This window comes from Chlorocebus sabaeus, chromosome 9 (assembly GCF_047675955.1).
Source record: "Chlorocebus sabaeus isolate Y175 chromosome 9, mChlSab1.0.hap1, whole genome shotgun sequence".
NCBI classification, from domain to species: Eukaryota; Metazoa; Chordata; class Mammalia; order Primates; family Cercopithecidae; genus Chlorocebus; species Chlorocebus sabaeus.
The window spans coordinates 35,095,495-35,118,965 of NC_132912.1; the positions used below are offsets into that span (position 1 = coordinate 35,095,495).

Below are 23,471 nucleotides of genomic sequence, written 5' to 3' on the forward strand. Positions count from 1 at the left end.
GGATACATTTAGAAAGATAGTTTTGGAGGTCAGAGGTCTATGCATAAGCTACTGGATCCCTCCCTGCCCCAATTCAACCAATGTTTATTAGATTTATTTTTCATTAATCCTATTGTTATAAAAGTAACATGGATTATTGTAGAAAACATTTATTTAAACAGAGAATTATAAACCTCATATTTTTTAAAAAAATCATTGTCTAGAAGTTTTAAAACTTTCTAGCTAATTTCTCATTGATAATATGAGAGTTTAATTATAAGAGAAAATTCATGAAGACATTTGCCCATGAAATATAGGTACTGTTATCATTAAAGATTCACTCTAAAACCCCAGAGAAGATAACTAAACTGTAAATTTTAGACTTAAAATTATTATTCTTACCATAGTGAGTCCTTAGTTGTGTCTTTATCTCACCAATTGTTTTACTTGAACCAATAGCATTTGTCAAGGGTTCTACATCAGTCTCTATAGACATAAAATAAATTTCAAAACACTCTGTAAGGTAACCATTTATGTTACATATGTATTTTAGTTCTTTTTTCTTTTGAAATTTCTTTTTCTTTTCTTTTCCTTTTTTTTTTTTTTTTTTTTTTTTTTTTTTTATTTAGAAACAGGATCTCGTTCTGTCACTCGGGCTGGGGTGCAGAGGTGTGAACATGGCTCACTGCAGCTTCAACCTCCTGGGCTCAAGTGGTCCTCCTGCCTCAGCCTCTCCAAGTAGCTGGGATGACAGGTGTGCACCACCACACCTGGCTAATTTTTGTATTTTTTTTAGAGACAGGGCTTTGCCGTGTTATCTTTTGAAATTTCCATCTTATTTGATATTAATCTCTATTACCTTCCTTTTCTTCCTTAAGAATAATTTCCTTTAACTCTAAGAACATACTTGTAATAAGTGCTTTGAGCTTTCGCTGGCTAGGTCCAACACCTGGGACTCTCACAAACAGTTATTGTGGTATGCCCTTTTCCTTGGTGTAGGTCACACTTCACTGTTTCTTTACATATTAATAATTTTTGCTAAAGATTTGACAGTTTCCATAATATACTGTAGCATCTCCAGATACTGATTTCCTCCTCCTCTGTCTAGGGCTTGTCGTTGTTCTCTCCTTATTATTTGCATAGCGATGTGACTGGGCCATTCTACCAAAGTCTCTTGCCTATAGTGTGAAGTGCTACTGCTGCTCTCCAAGGGGCAGAACCTTGCACATGCATCCAGTACCTTGGATAACACTGGTTTTAGAGGGCCAGCTTCGAATGTGTCTCTTTACATTGTTTCTCTGTTAGCTGTCTGCCTCTTTTTGTATCACACCAGAGATCAAAGAAAATTGTATAACTACGTAACAACCTTACACCAAGATGAAAGTCAGTAGTGTAATCTTTGAATTAGGTAACACAAAAAAAGTACTGTATTGTAGGTGAGATTTTATAAATTTGCCTGACATTTTTGTCAAATAGAGGGAATGGATAAACAGTGAAATAGTTATGTGTTGTACTCCTCTTGTCATCACAGTCTTCAGCTAGCCTTTCTGCTTTTGCCTTTCTGCTTTTGCTAATTAAACATCACTTTTCAGAAACAAAAAGTAAGTAGAATAGCTTTGGAAATGCCTACACTGAGACTACTCTAAGGTAACTGTAACACTGAATTTTTATGCATTACTTTTCAAATGGATGAGTTTTAAAATCAATAATATGCTAATGTTCCACTGATAGTAAATGCTAGAGCTTAATTAAAGGACACTCATGATGAATTTTACCTATGTAACACTAACATGTAGGCACTATTGTCATGAAATGTCTATACTTAATTTAACTCAGGGAACGTAAATAGGTCACAAATATTAGACTCAAAAATTCTTTTTCTTACCCTGGTGACTCTTTAATTGTGCATTGATTGGTCCCTTTATTGTGTCTCTTCCAATAGCATCTTTTAAGAGTTGTTTATCGGTCTCTATAGAATTAAACAGATTTCAAAATACTTTATAAGGTAAACATTACTATACATGTGTATACATGTGTGTTTAATTATAGAAGGATATTCATGAAGGATTTTACCAATGTAACACTATGATATAGGTACCTATGTAATAATAACATGTAGACACTGTTGTCATTAAAGGTCTGCACTTAATTTAACTCAGGGAACATAAATAGGTCACTAATATTAGACTCAAAAATTCTTTTTCTTACCCTGGTGACTCTTTAATTGTGCATTGATTGGTCCCTTTATTATATCTCTTCCAATAGCATCTTTTGCTATGGAAAGTACTATGATATAGGTACTGTTGTCATTAAAGGTCTATACTTAATTTAACTCAGGGAATATAAATAAGCCTAAATATCAGACTTGAAAAATTCTTTCTCTTACCTTGGTGACTCTTCAGTTGTCTAATGATTGGCCCTATTATTATACCTCTTCCAATAGCATCTGCCAAGAATTCCTTATCAGTCTCTATTGAAATAAAACAGATTTCAATATATTTTATAAGGTAAACATTACCATACCTCTGTGTGTGTGTGTGTGTGTGTGTTTAATTATGGGAGGATATTCATGAAGAATTTTACCTGTGTAATAACATATAGGTACTATTGTCATTAAATGTCCACACTTAATTTAACTCCAGGAATATAAATAACCCATAAATATTAGTCTTGAAATTGCTTTTTCTTACCTGGGTGACTTTTTAATTGTGTCTTGATTGACTCCTTCCTTACACCTCTTCCAATAGCATATGCAAAGAAGTTCTTATCAGTCTCTATAGAAATAAAACAGATTTCAGTATATTTTGTAAGGTTATCATTACCATACTTGTGTGTGTTTGTGTGTTTAATTATAGGAGGATATTCATGAATAATTTTACTTATGTAACACTATAATATAGATATTTTGTTATTAAAGGTCTATACTTAATTTAACTCAGGGAATATAAATCAGCCATAAATATTAGATGTAAGAAATTCTTTTTCTTACCCTGATGACCTTTTAGTTGTGCATTGATTGATCCCTTTATTATACCTCTTCGAATAGCATCTGCCAAGTGTTCCTTATCAGTCTCTGTAGAAATAAAACAGATACCAATATATTTTGTAAGATAAACATTACCATATCTCTGAGTATATGTGTGTGTTTAATTATAGGAGGATATTCATTCAGAATTTCACCTATATAATACTAACATATTGGTACTATTGTCATTAAAGGTTCATACTTAATTTAATTCCAGGGATATGAATAAACCATAAATATTAGTCTTGAATTTTTTTTTTACCTGGGTGACATTTAAATTGTGTTTTAATTGACCCCTTTATTATACCTCGTCCAATAGTCCAATAGCATCTGCTAAGAGATCCTTATTAGTCTCTATAGAAATAAAGCAGATTTCAATATATTTTATAAGGTAAACATTTTATGTGTGTGTACGCATGTGTAGTATTTATTATTATAGTAGAAGAGTCGCAATATAATGTCTTATTGCAGTAAGCATCACAAAACAGAATTTGAAGGGCTATTAGCGATCATATAAGCCTATTATATTGAAGTTCAGAGATGTTTCATGATTTGAACAAGACCACATCAAGATAATGACAAAACTGATGCACAAACCGACACTTTGTAATTCCTTAACCAGTGACTTTACTATATAATGGCATCTCTTATGCAAACTAAAATTATCCTAGAAAGTTTATGATGATAATATAACTTTAAATTTTACACCAATAGCACTATCTACTGTGGGATGTACCTGGTGAGATAAAACATAACATTTTTAAGAATAGGTCAATTGGCAAATCATGGTCTCCACAGTCACAGAGAGTTAATGTGGGGCAAAGTGCTTTGATTTGTCCATAAAGACTTCATGTCATTTCTAAGATTTGTAATTATAAATCAAGTATGGATAAATAATGTAGAAAAATAATTAGATATTTTGTGGAATATGAAAATGTGACTTTCATATCTTCTCGAGTTTGTAGACTTTGTAGCTGGGGAGGATGAAGTAAGTAAACTTGTAGTAGCATAAGCATTGAGATTGCATTCCTTTCCACTGGAGTTTTTATGTGATTTGAATCTTTTGCTAGATTCGAAAACTACTGACTAGGTCATATAAAAGGAAAAATACATGAAAGTTATGAAAGGCGAGTTCATATTGAAAAGGGAAAATTAGAATGGGTGACTTGGGTCAAATGGTGGACCTAATATTTAGTGAGAGAAAGTTGTTTATAGCAGACTATATGCTAAAGTTGGAAACCTATAATGACCCAGATACCACAGAGTAAAGTTTTGCTCTGAACAAATGTCTGAGCTCTTGAATAAATGTTAAGTTTTACAGTGTAACATCTGAAGCCCAAATATACCACCAGTGAAATCTAAACCAAAGTATGGACCAGCTGAGGCACCATTACCAAAATGAACCGAGACACATAAGAACCGATTTTCCATAAGTACACAGCTATATTTTGTGAACATAAGCAGATCTATAGAAACATAAAAATAGGGAATATGAGCAGTCATATTTTAGCCTCTCCGATTATTACTCTAACTAGTACACATAAGAAGGAATGGTTCATTTCAAGTGAGTATGCAAAGATTCTTAGATAACAAGAAGGAAGGCAATGAGAAGAGCATTTTAGGGGAGATAAGGTTAAGCATTTAGGAAGAGAATCTATGTACTAAAGTAATTTACAATCTAGTAACATTCATGTTTCCTCCCTTACCGTATCCTCTCATTGCTTTAATTCTTTTTAAATATGATCCTGCCTGGAATTCACTGAGATATTTTTACAAAATAAATAACATATCATGTTATATGCTTATGTAAAATGTTCAATTCAATGTTTTTTAAGATGTTGACATATTTGTGTAGTTCTGACTACAGTCAATTTTAGATTCTACTGGAGTTTATACTAATCAAATTCCAGTGAAGTACAGAAATATTACTCCCATATAGCGTTATTCCTTCTTCAACATTTTTGCCCTATTATGTGTATTACAACTACATATATTAAAGACATTGTTATAATTGATGTTATGATTGATTATTTATATAATACTGTGCATTTTAATTAAGCTAAGAAAGACGAGCAAGTACATATTTATAGTATTTACTATACTAACCTTCTTGTTTATATATTTTTTGCATTTGTTCCTGTGGATTTGAGTTACTATCCAGTGTTATTTTATTTTTTAAACTGTTTAAAAATTTTTATTTTTTTATTTCAGTAAGTTTTTGGGGAACGGGTGGTGTTTAGTTTCATGAATGTTCTTTAGTGGTGATTTGTGAGATTTTGGAGCATCCATCACCCAAGCAGTGTACACTGTACCCAATGCGTAGTCTTTTGTCCCTTGACACCTCCTACTCTTTCCCCAAGTCCCCAAAGTCCAACATACCATTCTTATGCCTTTGCATCCTCATAGCTTAGTTCCCACATGAGTGAGAACATATAACATTTGATTTTCCATTCCTGAGTTACTTCACTTATAATAATAGTCTCTAATTCCATTCAGATTGCTGTGAATGCCATTATTTTGTTCCTTTTTATGGCTGAGTAGTATTCCATGGTATATACACACCACATTTTCTTTATCCATTCGTTGATTGATGGGCATTTGGGCTGATTCCATATTTTTGCAATGGCAAATTGTACTGCTATAAACATACGTGTGCAAGTATCTTTTTGTACAATGATTTCCTTTCCTCTGGGTAGATATCTAGAAGGGGGATTTCTGGATCAAAGGGTAGATCTACTTTTAGTTCTTTAAGGACTCTCCACACTGTTTTCCACAGTAAAAATGTTTCCTTTTCACTGCATCCATGCCAACATCTATTATTTTTTGATTTTTTTATGATGGCCATTCTTGCAGGAATGAGGTGGTATCGCATTATGGTTTTCATTTGTGTATCCCTGATAATTAGTGATGTTGAGCATTTTTCCATATGCTTGTTGGCCATTTGTATATCTTCTTTTGAGAATTGTCTATTCATGCCCTTAGCCCATGTTTTTATGGGATTTTTTTTTTTTCTTGCTGATTTGAGTTCTTTGTGGATTTTGGATATTAGTTCTTTGTTGGATATATAGATTGTGAAGATTTTCTACCGCTCTGAGGGTTGTCTGTTAACTCTGCTGATAACTTCTTTTGCTGTGCAGAAGCTTTTTAATTTAATTAAGTCCCATCTATTTATCTTTTTGTTGCATTTGCTTTTGGGTTCTTGGTCATGAAGTCTTTGCTTAAGCCAATGTCTAGAAGGGATTTTCCAATGTCATCTTCTAGAAATTTATAGTTTCAAGTCTTAGATTTAAGTCTTTGATCCATCTCGAGTTGATTTTTGTATAAGGTGAGAGATGAGGATCCAGTTTCATTTTTCTACATGTGGCTTGACAATTATCCCAGCACCATTTGTTGAATATGGTGTTCTTTCCCCACTTCATGTTTTTGTTTGTTCTGTCGAAGATCCGTTGGCTGTAAGTATTTGGCTTTATTTCTGGGTTCTCTATTCTGATCCATTGGTCTATGTGTTTATTTTTATACCAATACCATACTGTTTTGGTGACTATGGCCTTATAGTATAGTTTGAAGTCAGGTAATATGATCCCTTCAGATTTATTCTTTTTGCTTAGTCTTGCTTTGGCTATGTGGGCTCTTTTTTGGTTCCATATGAATTTTAGGATTTTTTTTCTAGTTCTCTGAAGAATGATGGGAATTGCATTGAATTTGTAGATTGCTTTTGAGAATATGGTCATTTGTTTGTGTTGTCTAGGATTTCTTTCAGCAGTGTTTTGTAGTTTTCCTTGTAGAGGTCTTTCAAGTCCTTGATTAAGTATATTCCTACGTTTGTTTGTTTGTATGTTTGTTTGTTTTGGCAGCTATTGTGAAAGGAGTTGAGTTCTTGATTTGATTCTCAGCTTGGTCACTGTTGGTGTAGAGCAGCACTACTGATTTGTGTATGTTAAGTTTGTATCCTGAAACTTTGCTGAATTCATTTACGAGTTCTAGGAGCTTTTTGGATGAGTCTTTAGTGCTTTCTAGGTATATGATCATATCATCAGCAAACAGCAACAGTTTGATTTCCTCTTTACTGATTTGGATGCCCTTTATTTCTTTTCCTTGTCTGATTGCTCTGGCTAGGACTTCCAGTACTATGTTGAATAGACGTGGTGAGATTGGGCATCCTTGTCTTGTTCCAGTTCTCAGGGGGAATGCTTTCAAAATCTGTTCGGTATAATGTTGGCTGTGGGTTTGTCATAGATAGCTTTTATTACCTTAAATTATGTTCCTTTTATGCCAATTTTGCTGAGGGTTTTAATCATAAAGGGATGCTGGATTTTGTCAAGTGCTTCTTCTGCATCTATTGAGATGATCATGTGATTGATTGTTGTTTTTAATTCTGTTTATGTGGTGTATCACATTTATTGACTTGCATATGTTAAACCATCCCTGCATACCTGGTATGAAACCCACTAGATCATGGTGGATTATCTTTTTGATATGCTCTTGGATTTGGTTTGCTAGTATTTTGTTGAGGATTTTTTCATCTATGTTCATCAGGGATATTGGTCTGTAGTTTTCTCTTTTTTTTGTTATGTCCTTCTCTGGTTTTGGTATTAGGGTGATACTGGCTTCATAGAATGATTTAGGGAGGATTCCCTCTTCTGTATCTTTTGGAATAATGTCAATAGGATTGGTACCAATTCTTCTTTGAATGTTGGATAGTTCAGCTGTGAATCCATTTGATCCTGAACTTTTTTTGTTGTTGGTAATTTTTAAATTACCATTTCAATCTTGCTGCTTGTTATTGGTCTGTTCAGAGATTCTATACCTTCCTGGTTTAATCTAAGGGGATTGTATATTTCCATGAATTTATCCATCTCCTGTAGATTTTCTAGTTTATATGGGTAAATGTGTTCAGAGTAGACTTGAATAATGTTTTCTATTTCTGTGGTATCAGTTGTAATAACTCCTGTTTCATTTCTAATTGAGCTTATTTGGATATTCTCTCTTCTTTCCTTGGTTAATCTTGCTAATGGTCTATCAATTTTATTTATCTTTTCAAATAATCAGCTTTTTGTTTCATTTATCTTTTGTATTTTTTTGTTTGCTTGTTTCATTCTTGTTTAGTTCTGCTCTGATCTTTGTTATTTCTTTTCTTCTGCTGGGTTTGGGTCTGGATTGTTCTTGTTTCTCCAATTCCATGAGGTGTGACCTTAGATTGTCTATTTGTGCTCTTTCAGACTTTTTGATTTAGGCATTTAATGCTGTGAACTTTCCTCTTAGCAATGTTTTTGCTGTATCCCAGAGGTTTTGATTGGTTGTGTCACTATTATTGTTCAGTTCAAATAATTTTTAAATTGCCATCTTGATTTCACTCTTGACCCAGTGATCATTCAGGAGCAGGTTATTTAATTTCCATGTATTTGCATGATTTTTAGGGTTCCTTTTGGATTTGATTTACAATTTTATTCCACTGTGGTCTGAGAGAGTACTTGATATAATTTTGATTTTCTTAAATTTACTGAGACTTGTTTTGTGGCCTGTCATATGGTCTGTCTTGGAGAATGTTCTATGTGCTGATGAATAGAATGTATATTCTACAGTTGTTGAGTAGAATGCTCTCTAGATATCTGTTAAGTCCATTTGTTGTAGGGTAGAGTTCAAGTTCACTGTTTCTTTGTTGACTTTCTGTCTTGATGACTTGTCTAGTGCTGTCAGTGGAGTATTAAAGTCCCCCACTATTATTGTGTCACCTCATTTCTTAGCTCTGGTAGTAATTGTTTTATAAACTTGACACATCCAGTATTAGGTGCATATATATTTAGAATTGTGACATTTTCCTGTTGGATTAGCCCTTTTATCATTCTATAATGTCCCTCTTTGTCATTTTTAACTGCTATTGGTTTAAGGTTTGTTTTGTCCAATATAAGAATAGCTACTCCTGTTTGCTTTTGATGTCCATTTGCACAGAACATCTTTTTCCAAACCTTTACCTTAAGTTTATGTGAGTCCTTTTGTGTTGAGTCTCCTGAAGACAGCAGAAACTTGGTTGGTGAATTCTTATCTATTCTGCAATTCTGTATCTTTTAAGTGGAGCATTTAGGTCATTTACATTCAATGTTAGTATTGAGATGTGAGGTACTATTCCATTCATCATACCATTTGTAGCTTGAATACTTCCCACCCCACCCCACTGTGTTAATGTTATATGGGTCCTGTGAGATTTATGTTTTAAGGAGGTTCTATTTTGGTGTATTTTGAGTGTCTGAAGATTTAGAGCTCCTTTTAGCAGTTCTTATAGTACTGGCTAGGTAGTCGCAAATTATCTCAGCATTTGCTTATCTGGAAAAGACTGTACCTTTCCTTCATTTATGAAGCTCAATTTCACTGGATACAAAATTTTTGAGTGATTATTGTTTCATTTAAGGAGGCTAAAAATAGGACCCCAATTCCTTCTAACATGTAGAGTTTCTGCTGAGAAACCTGCTGTTAATATGACAGGTTTTCCTTTATAGGTTACCTGATGCTTTTGCCTCACAGCTCTTAAGATTCTTTTCTTTATCTTGACTTTAGATAACCTGATGACTATATGCCCACATGATGATCTTTTTGCAATGAATTTCCCAGGTGTTCTTTGATCTTCTTGTGTTTAGATGTCTAGATCTCTAGCAAGGTTGGAGAAGTTTTTCTTGATTATTCTCTCAAATATGTTTTCCAAACTTTTAGATTTCTCTTCTTCTCAGGAACTCCAATTATTCTCAGGTTTGAACATTTAACATAGTCCCAAACTTCTTGGAGTCTTTGTTCATTTTTCAAAATTCTTGTTTCTGTGTGATGGATTGAGTTAATTCAAAAGCCTTGTCATCGAGCTCTGAAGTTCTTTCTTCTGCTTGTTCAATTCTATTGTGGAGACTTCCCAGTGCACTTAGCATTTCCCTAAGTGTGTCTTTGAGCCAGGAAGAGAGGCATCACCAGAAATCAACCTTGGCAGCCCTTTGATTTTGAAGTTTTAGTGTTCAGAACTGTGAGAAAATCAATTTCTGATGTTTAAGGCACCCAGTGCAGTATTTTGTTCTGGCAATCTGGGCAGTGAATACACACATTGTCACCATACCCCCTTTTATGCTTTAATTATGGTTTCCTTGAATTCTGTGAACCTATTTATAATAACTGCTTTGTAGTCTTTGCCAAGTCTAACATCTTAGACTCCCACAGAATTTTTTGTTGCCTACTTTTCTTCCCCTTGTGTATGGGTTATGCTTTACTGTTCCTTTGAATGGCTCATAATTTTAAACTAAAAACTAGGCATTTTAGTTTTATTTATTTATAATGTATTTATGTTAAAATTTCAACTTTCTTTGATTCAGGGGTTACATGTGCAGGTTTGTTACCTGGGCATATTGCATGTCACTGAAGCTTGGAGTATGAATGATCCTATCACCAAGGTAGTGAGCACAGTACCCCATAGGTAGTTTTTTACCTCCCGCCCCCTGACTACCTCTCTACCAGTAGTCCCTGGTGTCTTTTTTTTACCATATTTATGTCCATATCTACCCAATGCTTAGCTTCCACTTATAAGTGAGGACACACTGTATTTGGTTTACTGTTCCCAGGGTTAATTTGCATAGGTTAATGGCCTCTGGCTGCATCCATGTTGCTGCAACAGACATGATTTCACTCTTTTTTATGGCTGTATAGTATTCCATTACATATATATGTACCAGATTTTCTTTATCCAATCCCCCACTGATGGGCACTTAGGTTGATTCCATGTCTTTGTGATTGTGAATAGTGTTGCAATGAACATATAAGTGCATGTGTCATTTTAGCAGAATCATTTATTTTCTTTTGGATACATATCCAGTAATGGGATTGCTGGATAGGATGGGAGTTCTGTTTTAAGTTCTTTGGGAAATCTCCACACTACTTTCCACAGTGGCTGAACTAATGTACATTACCACCTACAGCCTTTCCATACAGCCTTTCCAGCATCTGTTTTTTATTTTTATTTTTAAATAATAGCCATTCTGACTGGTGTTAGATGGTATCTCACTGTGGTTTTGATTCGCATTTCTCTGATGATTAGTGATGTGGAGCATTTTCTCATGTTTGTTGGCAGCTTGTATATCTTCTTTTGAGAAGTGTCTGTTCATGTCTTTTGCTCACTCTTTAATGGGGCTGTTTTTTGCTTGCTGAACTGTTTATGTTCCTTACAGATTCTGGATATAGACCTTTGTCTTAACCATAGTTCGTGAATATTTTCTCCCATTATGTTGGTTGTCTGTTTACTCTGTTAGTAGTTTCTTTTGCTCTGCAGAAGCTCTTTCGTTTAATTAGGTCCCACTTGTCAATTTTTGGTTTTGTGGAAATTGCTTTTGAGGACTTAGTCATAAATTATTTTCCAAGGCCAATGTCCAGAATGGTGTTTCCTAATTTTTCTTTTAGGATTCTTATAGTTTGAAGTCTTACATTTAAATTTGTATCTATCCTGAGTTAATTTTTGTATATGGTGAAAGGTAGGAGTCCAGTTTCATCTACATATGGCTAGCCAGCTATCTCAGCACTGTTTATTGCATAGGGAATCCTTTCTCCATTGCTTATTTTTGTTGACTTTGTCAAATATCAGATAGCTGTAGGTGTGTGGCTTTCTTTCTGGGTTCTGTATTCTGTTCCACTGGTCTACACATCCGTTTTTGTATCAGTATCACACTGTTTTGGTTACTGTAGCCTTATAGTATAGTTTGAAGTCAGGTAATGTGATACTACAAGCTTTGTTCTTTTTGCTTATGATTGCTTTGGGTATTCAGGCTTTTTTTTTGGTTCCTATGAATTTTAGAATAAAAACTGGATATTTTGGATGATATTATAGACAAATCTAGATATTGATTTATTCTTCATATTTCAAAACTTGCTATTTGCTTTTTAGTGATTTCTTTTGACTATTTTACATTATTTTTCTCCACTACAAGAAGATTCTAATATTGTTCCTCCGGGAGCACTGCTTTTGGTATGCACACTGCCACTTTTGAATGATAGTGGTTTCAGGGGGACTCTCTTTAATGGCCTCTTTCCCTTATTTTTCTGTTAAGCTCCCTGCCTCTTTCAGTATCTCACCAAAGATCAAGGAAAAATATGCCTAACACTATTATTCCAGAAGTAAATTTAGTTGTTTAATCACTAAATCGTGGAACACAATTAAATAACTTTACTGTAGCTGAGATATTGTAAATTTACCTGATATTTTTATCAAATAGAGAGGATGGGTAGCCAATAAAATGACTATCTGTTATATTCCTCTTCTTATCACATTCACAAGTTAGTCTGTATGCTTTTACAAATTTAAGGCAACTTTCCTCTCTAAGCCAGAAATATAAAATGATAAGTACAGCATCTGTTTTCATTTTTTTCAACTTTCATTTTAAGTTCGGGGTACAAGCGCAAGTTTGTTACACAGGTAAACTTGTGTCATGGGGGTTTGTTGTATAGATTATTTCATCATCCAAGTATTAATCCTAGTACCCATTAGTTATTTTTCCTGATCCTGTCCCTCTTTCATCCTTCACTCTCCAAAAGGCCCCAGTGTGTGTTGTTCCCCTCTATGTGTCCATATGTTCTCATCATTTAGCTCCCATTTATAGGTGAGGACATGCAGTATTTGGTTTACTATTCCTGTGTTAGTTTGCTAAGGATAATGGCCTCCAGCTCCATCAATGTCCCTGCAAAGGACATGATCTTGTTTCTTTTTTATGTCTGCATAGTATTCCATGGTGTGTATGTATCAACTTTTCTTTATCTAGTCTATTACTGATGGGCATTTGGGTTGATTTCATGTCTTTGCTATTGTGAATAGTGCTGCATTACTAAGGGTAAAGGTTCAATTCAACCAGAAGATCTAACTATCCTAAATATAAGCATCTAACACATGAGCATCCAGATTCATAAAGCAAGTTCTTAGAGACCTTCAAAGAGACTTAGGCTCTAATACAATAATAGTGGGAGACTTCAACACCCCACTGAGAATATTAGACAGATAATTAAGACAGAAAATTGTATCAGAGATATTCAGGACCTGAAGTCAGCATTGAATTACAGTATAGCATTTGAAAAAATAGCATCAAGCATATATTTGGGTCACAAGAGCCTTGCATTTTTATGGATTCTTTACCAATAAATAAGTTCTAAAACTAATTATATCTAACTAATGTTCCATTGATAGCAAATACTAGAGTTCCACAAATTACAGGAGGAAATTTATGAAGATATTTTCTCATGTAATGATGACTTACAGCTACAGTCATCATCAAAGAACCATATTTAATTTAACTTCAGAGCTAAATAAGCCATTAACAGGAGGCTTGAAAAATTCTTGTTCTTACCTGCATGCCTCTTTGACTGTATGTTGATTAGATGTTTTATTATATCTTTTTCATTAACACCTTTCAAGTGTTTTAGGCCAGTCTCTATAAAAACAAAACAGATTTTCAAAATGCTTTGAAAGGTAAATTGTAACATATGTCTGTGTCTGTGTGTATGTGATGGTATATTTGTACCTATAAATAGTAATAACTTAATTAGCATCAGTCATTAAAGAAGATGAATTAGTAAAATAAAAGCTCTGGACTGCAGAATTACAAAGCTTTAGAACTGGAAGCATTCTTAGCAATCATATAAGCCTAGAGAAGTTTAGTGATTTGAACAAAATCAGATATATAGTTAACTATAAAACTTATATAGAAATAGATGTTCGTTATTCCTTAATCAGTGCTTTCTTCCATACAATGCTGCCTCTTCTGCAAACTGAAATCATCCTAGAGAGTTTATGATGAGAATATAATTTTTAAGCATCTTCATACTTCATACAAGCATATCCATACACCAGGTATGGATATACTTGATGAGGTGGAATATAATTTTATTCACAAGTCAACTTGTGAACTATGGTCTTTATAGTCACAGAAAGTTAACCATCAGGGAGAAATTCTCTGATTCTTCTAAGAATATTTTAGACCCTTTTTATGTCATGTAACTATAAGTTATGTGACAGCAGTGATTATTGTGGACTGGTAGAAAGTGCCCTCTCAGGTCCATTTAGAATGTAGACTTTGTAGATGGGGAGGAAGAAATGGGTGATTTTGCATTCGTATCAGCACTGAGATTGGATTCCTTTCCTTTTGAGTTTTGATATGATTTGAACTTTTTGCTTGCTTTTGAAACAACTACGAGGGTCAATGACAGAAAAATAAAATCAAAATTAATAAAGGGAATTCATATTAAAAATCGAATAATCTGGATTTATGAAGCTGGGTAATCTACTGGGCCTCAAGTTTTGTGGGGAACTTGGGTCTTAGCAGAGCATGTGACTGTAGGGTGAAAACTGCAATGACTCAGACATGATAGAGTAGAAGTTTTGCTCTGGAGAAATGGTTGAGTCCATGAATAAATTTTAAAGCTGCACAATGACCTTTGCATCCCATATGTACCACCATTACAATCTGTATAGAAATAGGAACAATTTAGGGTATCATCTCCAAAATGAAAAGATGCATCAGATTGACAGAACAAGTCATTAATTTAATTAAAATATTTTGTGAAAATGATGACCTATAGCAATAACAACAACAGCAAAAAACCTGGGGAACATTAGCAGACATATTTTAACCTTTTTAGTTATTTCCCTGACTTGTATAAGCAAGGAGTATTGATTCATGTGAGTTGATAAGCAAAAGTTTCTTAGATCAGTAATGAGTATTTGAGGACAGATAGGTTTAAGCACTAATACAAAATTATGTGCTAGAGAAATATAATTTAGTAAGAGTCACAATTTTCCTTCTTCATAACATCCTCCCAGTACTTTACATCTCTTTTTAAAAGTGTTACACATGGATTTTATTGAGTTTTCTTTTTAAAAAAGTGTAATATATCATACGATTTGCCCTTGTAAAGCATCTAATTCAAATATTTTAATATATTCACAGAGTTGTTAAACCATCTCCACAGTCATTTTTAGAATCTACTTCAGATTTATTCTAATTAATTTCCAGTAAACTATACAAGCATTTCTGCCAAATTTTCTATTCCCTCTTCCTGACATTTATACTGTAGTTAAACCTATAAATATTAAAACCATTGTTATAATTATTTCTCTATATAACTTTATGCCTTTTAAAGAACTGAGAAAAGAAAGAAGAACAAGTACATATTTATGTTTATTATATGAACATTCTTGTTTATAGTTTCTGGTTCTTTTTATTATTTCCTGTGAATTTGAGTTACCATCTATTGGCATTTTCTTCCTCTAACATACTATTGCTCCCAGCCATTTCCTTTGTGCTGCTATTGTCAAACATATTGCATGTCTATTACATGTCTTTTATGTGATAGGCCCCCAAATACAGTTACATATCAATTTTATATATCTATGTATGGTACCACACAATTACATTTTAAATCACTTAAGAGAAGAAAAAACAAAATATGCATTTATAGAATATTATGTAATAGAATTATTTCACTAATGCTTTTGTTGAAAAAATTACGATGTGAGGAAACTTGTTGTCAGCCTGAGGAACTTTCTTAAGTATTTTTTCTATAGCATGGCCTGATACCAACTAACTCTGCAAATTTTTATTTATTTGATATTCTTTTTGAGTTTCATTTTTAAAAATAATTTTGCAAAACATAAGATTATTGGTTGATATTTTTTTCTTGCAGCCCTTTGCAAATGCCATCCCACTGCCTTCTGGACTCCATCATTTTTTTTTTTCCCCCAAGATGGAGTCTCTCTGTCACCCAGACTGGAGTGCAGTGGCATGATCTTGGCTCACTGCAACCTTCACCTCCTGGGTTCAAGTGATTCTCCTGCCTCAGCCTCATGAGTAGCTGGGATTACAGGCCTGTACCACCATGCCCAGCTAATTTTTATATTTTAGTAGAGACTAGGGTTCACCAGGTTGGCCAGGCTGACCTCAAGCTGCTACCTCAAGTGATCCACCCGCCTCAGCCTCCCAAAGTGCTGGGATTACAAGCGTGAGCCACCGTGCCTGGCCTTGGCCTCCATAGTTTCTGATGCTATGTCACCTATTAATCTTACTAGAATTAACTTTTATATAGTTACAGTCATGTAACTATACAAAATGATGTTTGGACCACATATAAAATAGTGGTTCCAAAAGATTGTAATGGAGCTGGAAATTTCTATCATGTAGTGATGTAACCATTGTAACATCTTAATGCAATGAATTAATCACATGCCTGTGATGATGCTGGTGTAAACAAACCTACTCTGTTGCCAGATATATAAAAGTATAGCACATAGAATTATGTACAGTACATAACACTTGATGATAACAATAAAAAGCTTTGTTACTGGTTTATATATTTACTAGACTCGTTTGTTTTTATTTGAGTATGTATACTGCTACTTACAAAAAATGTTAACTGTGAAACAGCCTCAGACAGGTCCCTCAGGATGTATTCCAGAAGAAGGCATCGTTATCATAGGAAATGAAAGCTTCATGTGTGTTATTTCCCCTGAAGACTTTCCACTGGGGTAAGATTTGAAGGTGGAAGAGAGTGATGATATTGATGATCCTGATTCTGTGTAGGTCTAGGCTAATGTGTGTATTTGTGTTTCAGTTTTTAACAAAAATGCTTTAAAGGTAAAAAAAAAAAAATTAAACAGAAAGCATCTTATTGAATAGGCATATAGAAAAATATTTTTGTACAACTGTACAATGTGTTTGTGTTTTAAGTTAAATGTTATTATAAGAGTTCAAAAATTTAAAAAATTAAAAAGTTTATAAAGTTAAGAAGTTACAGTAAGCTAAGGTTATTTTTAAGGAAAGATTTTTTAAAATAAATTTCATGTAGCCTAAGTGTACACACAGTGTTTATAAAGTCTATTGTAGTGTATAATAATGTCCTAGACCTTTGCATTCACTCACTGCTCATTCACTGACACACCCAGAGCAACATTCAGTCTTGCAAGCTCTATTCATGGTAAGTGCCCTATACAGATGTACCACTTTTTATCTTTTATATGGTATTTTTACTGTATCTTTTCTATGTTTAGATACAGAATTGCTTACTCTTGTGTTACCATTGCCTGCAGAATTCAGTCCAGTAACATGCTTTACGAGTTCGTAGCCTAGGAGCAATAGGCTATACAACATAGCCTAGGTGTGTAGAAAGCTATATCACCTAGGTTTGTGTAAGTATGTAACTTTATGATGTCTGCATGATGATGAAGTTGCCTAACTATGTATTTCTCAGGACACATTTCCATCATTAGACAACACATTACTGTGGTTGTTCTCTTGACACTTTAAGGTTTTCACTTTGTCTCTCAACGTTTTTACTACGTTGGATCTGGTTGTGAATTTTATTGTGTTTATATAACTGGATTGGATAGGTGGACTAGTATTTTACATCAAATGCTTTTCAAAATTTTCAGCCATAATTTCTTTAAATTATTTTGTTCTTTCTCTCCTAGTAATCCTATTACTTTAAATTTACAGATTATTTCTTCTGTTAAAACTATTCTTGAGCCCCTCTAGTGAATTTTTCTTCAGTTTTTGTACTATCAACTCTAGAATTTCCTTTTTACATGCACTAAAACATCATATTGAATCCCATAAATATGCTCAATTATAAATCAAAATACTTTCAATCTTTTTGTTAATATTCTCTATTTGGTGAGACATTCTCATCATATCTTCCTTTCATGCTTAAGCATAGATTTTATGAATTCTTTTAAATATTTATAAGAATTGTTTTGTAGTCTTTCCCTGTTATGCCAAACATTTGACATCCTCATAAAAAGTTTCTGTTGCATTTTTCCTTTGTATGGGACACATCTTCTTGGTTTTTTTTTTTCTTTTTTTCTTGCCTATCATATTTTGCTAAAATGTGGCTTTTTAGATAGCAAACCTACATACGAATTTCTTGTTTACCTTTTGGAATCTTGTTGTGTACATGTTTCCTTATTTAGCTATGTGGGTGGATTATTTTCTATTTTACTGAAGTCTTCTCCTGCAACGTGAAGCTTCTAATGTTATTCCTTTGTGGGCACAGTTGTGTATACACATGTATTAGGGTTCTCTAGAGGGAAAGAACTAATAGGAGATATATACATATATATATATATATAGAGAGAGAGAGTATGTATATATATGTTTTATATATATCCTTATATATATAAGAACTAATAGGATATATATATTTATTAAGTATTGACTCACATGATCACAAGGTCCCACAATAGGTCAGCTCCTGCAAGCTGAGGAGCAAGGAGAGCCAGTCAAGTCCCAAAACTGAAGAACCTGGAGTCCAATGTTTGAGGTCAGGAAGCATCCAGCACAGGAGAAAGATGTAGGCTGGGAGGCTAGGCCAGTCTAGTCTTTTTACATTTTTCTGCCTGCTTTATATTCTAGCCACATTGGCAGCTGATTAGATGGTGCCCACCTAGATTAAGGGTGGGTCTGCCTTTCCAGTCCACTGACTCAAATGTTAATCCCCTTTGGCAACACCCTCACAGACACACCCATAATTAATACTTTGCATCCTTCAATCCAATCAAGTTGACACTCAGTATTAACCATTGTAAGTCCACCCCTTATCAATTTGAACCCATACACATCTCCTGAGATCATACACAATCTTTAAATAAAGGCAACAATAAAGTCATAATTATGCCTAACATAATACAACTATCCTTCATACAACCAGAAACACACAAATCCCCAACCCAAATACTATTACCTAAAGTTAACAATACTTAAATGCTGATATGAAGTCAATAAATCTTATGTCAAATGATAAAGGAAAAAGGAAATAAAATGAAGATATGTTCTTAGTACAAGTGTATACATGCACAAATTTGTTTTTAACAAAAGAAGGAGGAAATACTCATGACAATTACAGTCCTCATTTTTGCAGCTGGTCACGTTGTTGTAGCTGGAATTGGTGACTGCCTTCTTCTACTTATGCATTCTGTATTCCCTTTGCCTTCAGCAAGTACCTCAGCAGGCTATGGAAGTTTTTCCCGGTGGAGTGACCCAAACCTTCATTCCTAAAGGGTCTGTGCTATTTGTAGTCCTGCCTGGATTGGGCTGTTGTAATTCCCCATTGACCTTAATCACAGGGCATGGTAATACTAAGAGATGCGCTGATGAATCTCCTGTATTCCATGCATACTCTTCCTGATCTCCATTGTGGAGTTGTAGACTGAATTCATCTTGATAGTCCAGGTCAATCGCCCAAGCCAACACTGTAGCCCCCTTCTTGGCCTGTTGACTTAAAGGTAGGAGGAGCCCAAAGTGTCCATGTGGCACTCTTAACTTCAGGTTAATTGAATTGTTGTCGTGTCTCCTGGTGGCAGCATTCCTCTCTCTGGAACTAAGACCTCTAGGTGAGCAGAAAGTAATATCACAGGAACAAGAAGCGAAAGTTTTGCTAGTGGATCACTAGGGGTGATGGTGAGTGATGCCACTTCCCACTTCCACCCCATGATTCCTGGACCCATGAATCCTGGCTATGAGAGAAACAGTACCATATATTGGATGCTGATTCAGAGAATACATGGCCTTCCGGAGAACTTTGTCCCAGCCCTGCAAAGTATCGTCACCTAGTTGGCATTGTAATGGTGACTTCAAAAGGCCATTCCAGCTGCTTCAGGATAATGGGGAACATGGTAAGACCAGTGAATTCCATGAGCATGAATCCACTACCGCACTTTTTTTTTTTTTTTTTTTTTTAACAATTTAAACAGGTTTATTCTGAGCCAATGTGAATGACCATGGCCCAGGGAACAGTCTCAAGAGTTCTTGAGAAAGTATGCCCAAGGTAGTTGAATTACAGTTTGGTTTCATACATTTTATAAGCAAAGACATAAATTATAAGCAAAGACATAAATCAATACATGGAAGGTATACTTTGGTTCAGATAAAAAAAAGCAGGGCATCTTAAAAGAGCATGGGCTTCCAGGTTGGAGGTAGATTCAAAGATTTTCTGACTGGCAATTGGTTGAAACAGTTAAGCTTTGTCTAAAGACTTGAAGTCAGTGGAAAGAAATGCTTTAGTCAAGATGAGGGGGATTGTCGAGGCCAAAGTCTTTGTTACGTAGATGAAGCCTCACAGGTCTTTAGAGAGAATAGATGACAAATGTCTCTTTTTGGGACTTAAAAGATGGCAGGCACTTAGTTAATCTCTCCTATATTTGGGAAATGCCTGGAAAGGAATTTCCTGGCTACATTAATGGAGATTCTCTATGGATAGAAATTTCTCCCACAAAAAATATGGTTTTGCAGGGCCATTTTAAAACATGGTTTTTTCTTTTCTTTTTTTTTTTTTAATTATATTTTAAGTTCCAAGGTACATGTGAACAACATGCAGGTTTGTTACATGGGTTTACATATGCCATGTTGGTGTGCTGCACCTATCAACTCATCATTTACATTAGGTATTTCTTCCAATGCTATACCTCCCCCAGCCCCCTACCCCCTGACAGGCCCCAGTGTGTGATGTTCCTCACCCTGTGTCCATGTGTTCTCATTGTTCAACTCCCACCTATGAATGAGAACATGCTACTGCCACACTTCTTTAGCCATAAAGTGAGTGCCTTGGTCAGAGGCAATGCTGTGTAGCGCATCATGTGTGTAAGGCATTCTGTGAGTCCACGGACGGTAGTCTTGGCAGCAGCATTGCATGCAGGATAGGCAAACCCATACCTGGAGTAAGTGTCTATTCCAGTGAGGACAAAGCTCTGCCCTTCCCATGATGGAAAAGGCCCCATATAATCAACCTGCCACCTACCACCAGGTACTGAGGAATGGTGCTCAGTGTTAGTCTCTGCGCTGGCAAATTGGGCACTCAGCAGTGGCCGTAGCCAGATCAGTCTTGGTGAGTGGAAGTCCACATTGCTGAGTCCATGTGTAACCTCCATCCCTGCCACCATGGCCACTTTGTTCATGGGCCCATTGGGCAATGACAGGCATGGCTGGGGAAAGAGGCTGACTGGTGTTCACAGAACGGGTCATCCTATCCACTTGATTATTAAAATCCTCCTCTGCTGAGGTCACCCGTTGGAGAGCACTCACATGGGATACAAATATCTTCACAGTTTTGGACCATTCAGAGAGGTCCATCCACATACCTCTTCCCCAAATTTCTTTGTCACCAATTTTTCAATCATGCTTCTTTCAAGACCCCGACCATGCAGACAAACTATTGGCTCCAACCCATGAATCAATATATAACCACACATCTGGCCATTTCTCCTTCCATGAAAAGTGCACAACCAGGTGCACTGCTCAAAGTTCTGTCCACTGAGAAGATTTCCCTTCACAGCTGTGTTTCAGGGATGTCCTAGAAATGGGCTGTAGTGCTATAGTTGTCCACTTTCTAGTGGTGCCTGTATAACATGTTTCACTCGCGTCGGTGTGAAGAGACCATCAAACAGGCTTTGTGTGAGCAACAAGGCTGTTTATTTCACCCGGGTGTAGGCGGGCTGAGTCCAAAAAGAGAGTCAGCGAAGGGGAGACAGGGGTGGGGCCGTTTTATAAGATTTGGGTAGGTAAAGGAAAATTACAGTCAAAGGAGGGTTGTTCTCTGGCGGGTAGGAGTGAGGGTCACAAGGTGCTCTGTGAGGGAGCTTTTTGAGCCAAGATGAGCCAGGAGAAGGAATTTCACAAGGTAATGTCATCAGTTAAGGCAGGAACAGGCCATCTGGATGTATACGTGCAGGTCACAGGGGATACAATGGCTTAGCTTGGGCCTAGAGGCCTGACGTTTCTGTCTTCTTATATTAATAAGAAAAATAAAATGAAGTAGTGGTAAAGTGTTGGGGTGGCAAAAATTTTGGGGGGTGGTATGGAGAGATAATGGGCAATGTTTCTCAGGGCTGCTTTGAGCGGGATTGGGGCGGCGTGGGAACCTAGAGTGGGAGAGGTTAAGCTGAAGGAAGATTTTGGGGTAAGGGGTGATATTGTGGGGTTGTTAGAAGGAGCATTTGTCATACAGAATTATTGGTGATGTCTTGGATACGGTTTTGTATGAATTGAAAAACTAAATGGAAGAGAAGGATAAAAACAGGTATTAAAGGACTAAGAATTGGGAGGACCCAGGACATCCAATCAGAGAGTGCCTAAGGAGGTTCAGCATAATTACTCGCTTGGTTGATGAGTTTTTAGGCTCTATCCAAGTTTTTGGGGTACAGTTCAAGTTGGGCTGGTGTCCGGAAAGAGACTGGGGCCTAATAAAAGGAAGCGTTCATACAGGAGCTCAAATGGGCTGTACCCTGTAGCATTCTGAGGACAGGCATGAATTCTGAGAAGGGCAAGTGGTAAAAGTATTGTCTAGTCCTTTTTAAGTTAGTGGCTGAGCTTGGTGAGGTGTGTTTTTAAAAGACCATTAGTCCATTCTACCTCTCCTGAAGAATAAGGATGGTAAGGGATATAAAGGTTTCACTGAATACCAAGAGCCTGAAAAACTGCTTGGGTGATTTGACTAATAAAGGCTAGTCTGTTATCGGACTGTATAGAGCTGGGAAGGCCAAACTGAGGAATTGTGTGTGACAGAGGGGAAGAAATGACCACAGTGTCCTTCTCAGACCCTGTAGGAAAGGTCTTTAAAAGTATTAAAGCAGCAGCAGCCGCTGCATGCAGACATAAGGGCTAGGCTAAAACAGTAAGGTCAAGTTGTTTGGACAGAAAGGCTACAGGGCGCGGTCCTGGCTCTTGTGTAAGAATTCTGACTGCACTAACCATGCCTAGGAAGGAAAGGAGTTGTTGTTTTGTAGAAGGGATTGGGGTTTAGGAGATTAGCCAGACACGAGCCGCAGGGAGAGCATGTGTGTTTTCATGAGAATTATGCCAAGATAGGTGACAGATGAGGAAGAAATTTGGGCTTGACTGAAGTAATGGCGACTGTCTGTGAAGCTTTGTGGCAGTACAGCCTAGGTAATTTGCTGAGCCCAATGGGTGTCAGGGTCAGTCCAAGTGAAAGCAAAGAGAGGCTGGGATGAAGGGTGCAAAGGAATAGTAAAGAAAGCATGTTTGAGATCCAGAACAGAATACTGGGTTGTGGAGGGAGGTATTGAGGATAGGAGAGTATAAGGGTTTGGCACCATGGGGTGGATAGGCCAGACAATTTGGTTGATAAGGCGCAGATCCTGAACTAACCTGTAAGCCTTGTCTGGTTTTAGGACAGGTAAAATGGGGGAATTGTAAGGGAAGTTTATAGGTTTTAAAAGGCCACGCTGTGATAACAGGCTTTAATCCTTTTAAAGCATGCTGTGGGATGGGATATTGGCATTGAGCAGGGTAAGGGTGATTAGGTTTTAATAGGATAGTAAGGGATGCATGATCAGTCACTAAGGAGAGAGTAGAGGTGTCCTATACTTGTGGTTTAAGGTGGGGAGATACGAGGGGAGGATGTGAAGGAGGCTTTGAACTGGGGGAAAAGGTGGCAATGAGGTATGGCTGTAGCCCAG

General features: G+C 35.9%; 1 protein-coding gene across 1 annotated transcript in view; it reads right to left on the bottom strand.

The window, feature by feature from the left end:
* The window catches only part of CCDC7 (coiled-coil domain containing 7), a 453,173-nt gene that overhangs the window by 18,955 nt on the left and 410,747 nt on the right, over nucleotides 1-23,471 (bottom strand). The window contains exons 37-42 of the mRNA XM_073018860.1: nucleotides 13,360-13,443; nucleotides 2,969-3,052; nucleotides 2,670-2,753; nucleotides 2,366-2,449; nucleotides 1,865-1,948; nucleotides 382-465 (exon numbers count right to left, since the gene is read on the bottom strand). Coding sequence (XP_072874961.1) covers nucleotides 382-465; nucleotides 1,865-1,948; nucleotides 2,366-2,449; nucleotides 2,670-2,753; nucleotides 2,969-3,052; nucleotides 13,360-13,443 — 504 coding nt within the window. The remainder of the gene's footprint in view (nucleotides 1-381; nucleotides 466-1,864; nucleotides 1,949-2,365; nucleotides 2,450-2,669; nucleotides 2,754-2,968; nucleotides 3,053-13,359; nucleotides 13,444-23,471) is intronic.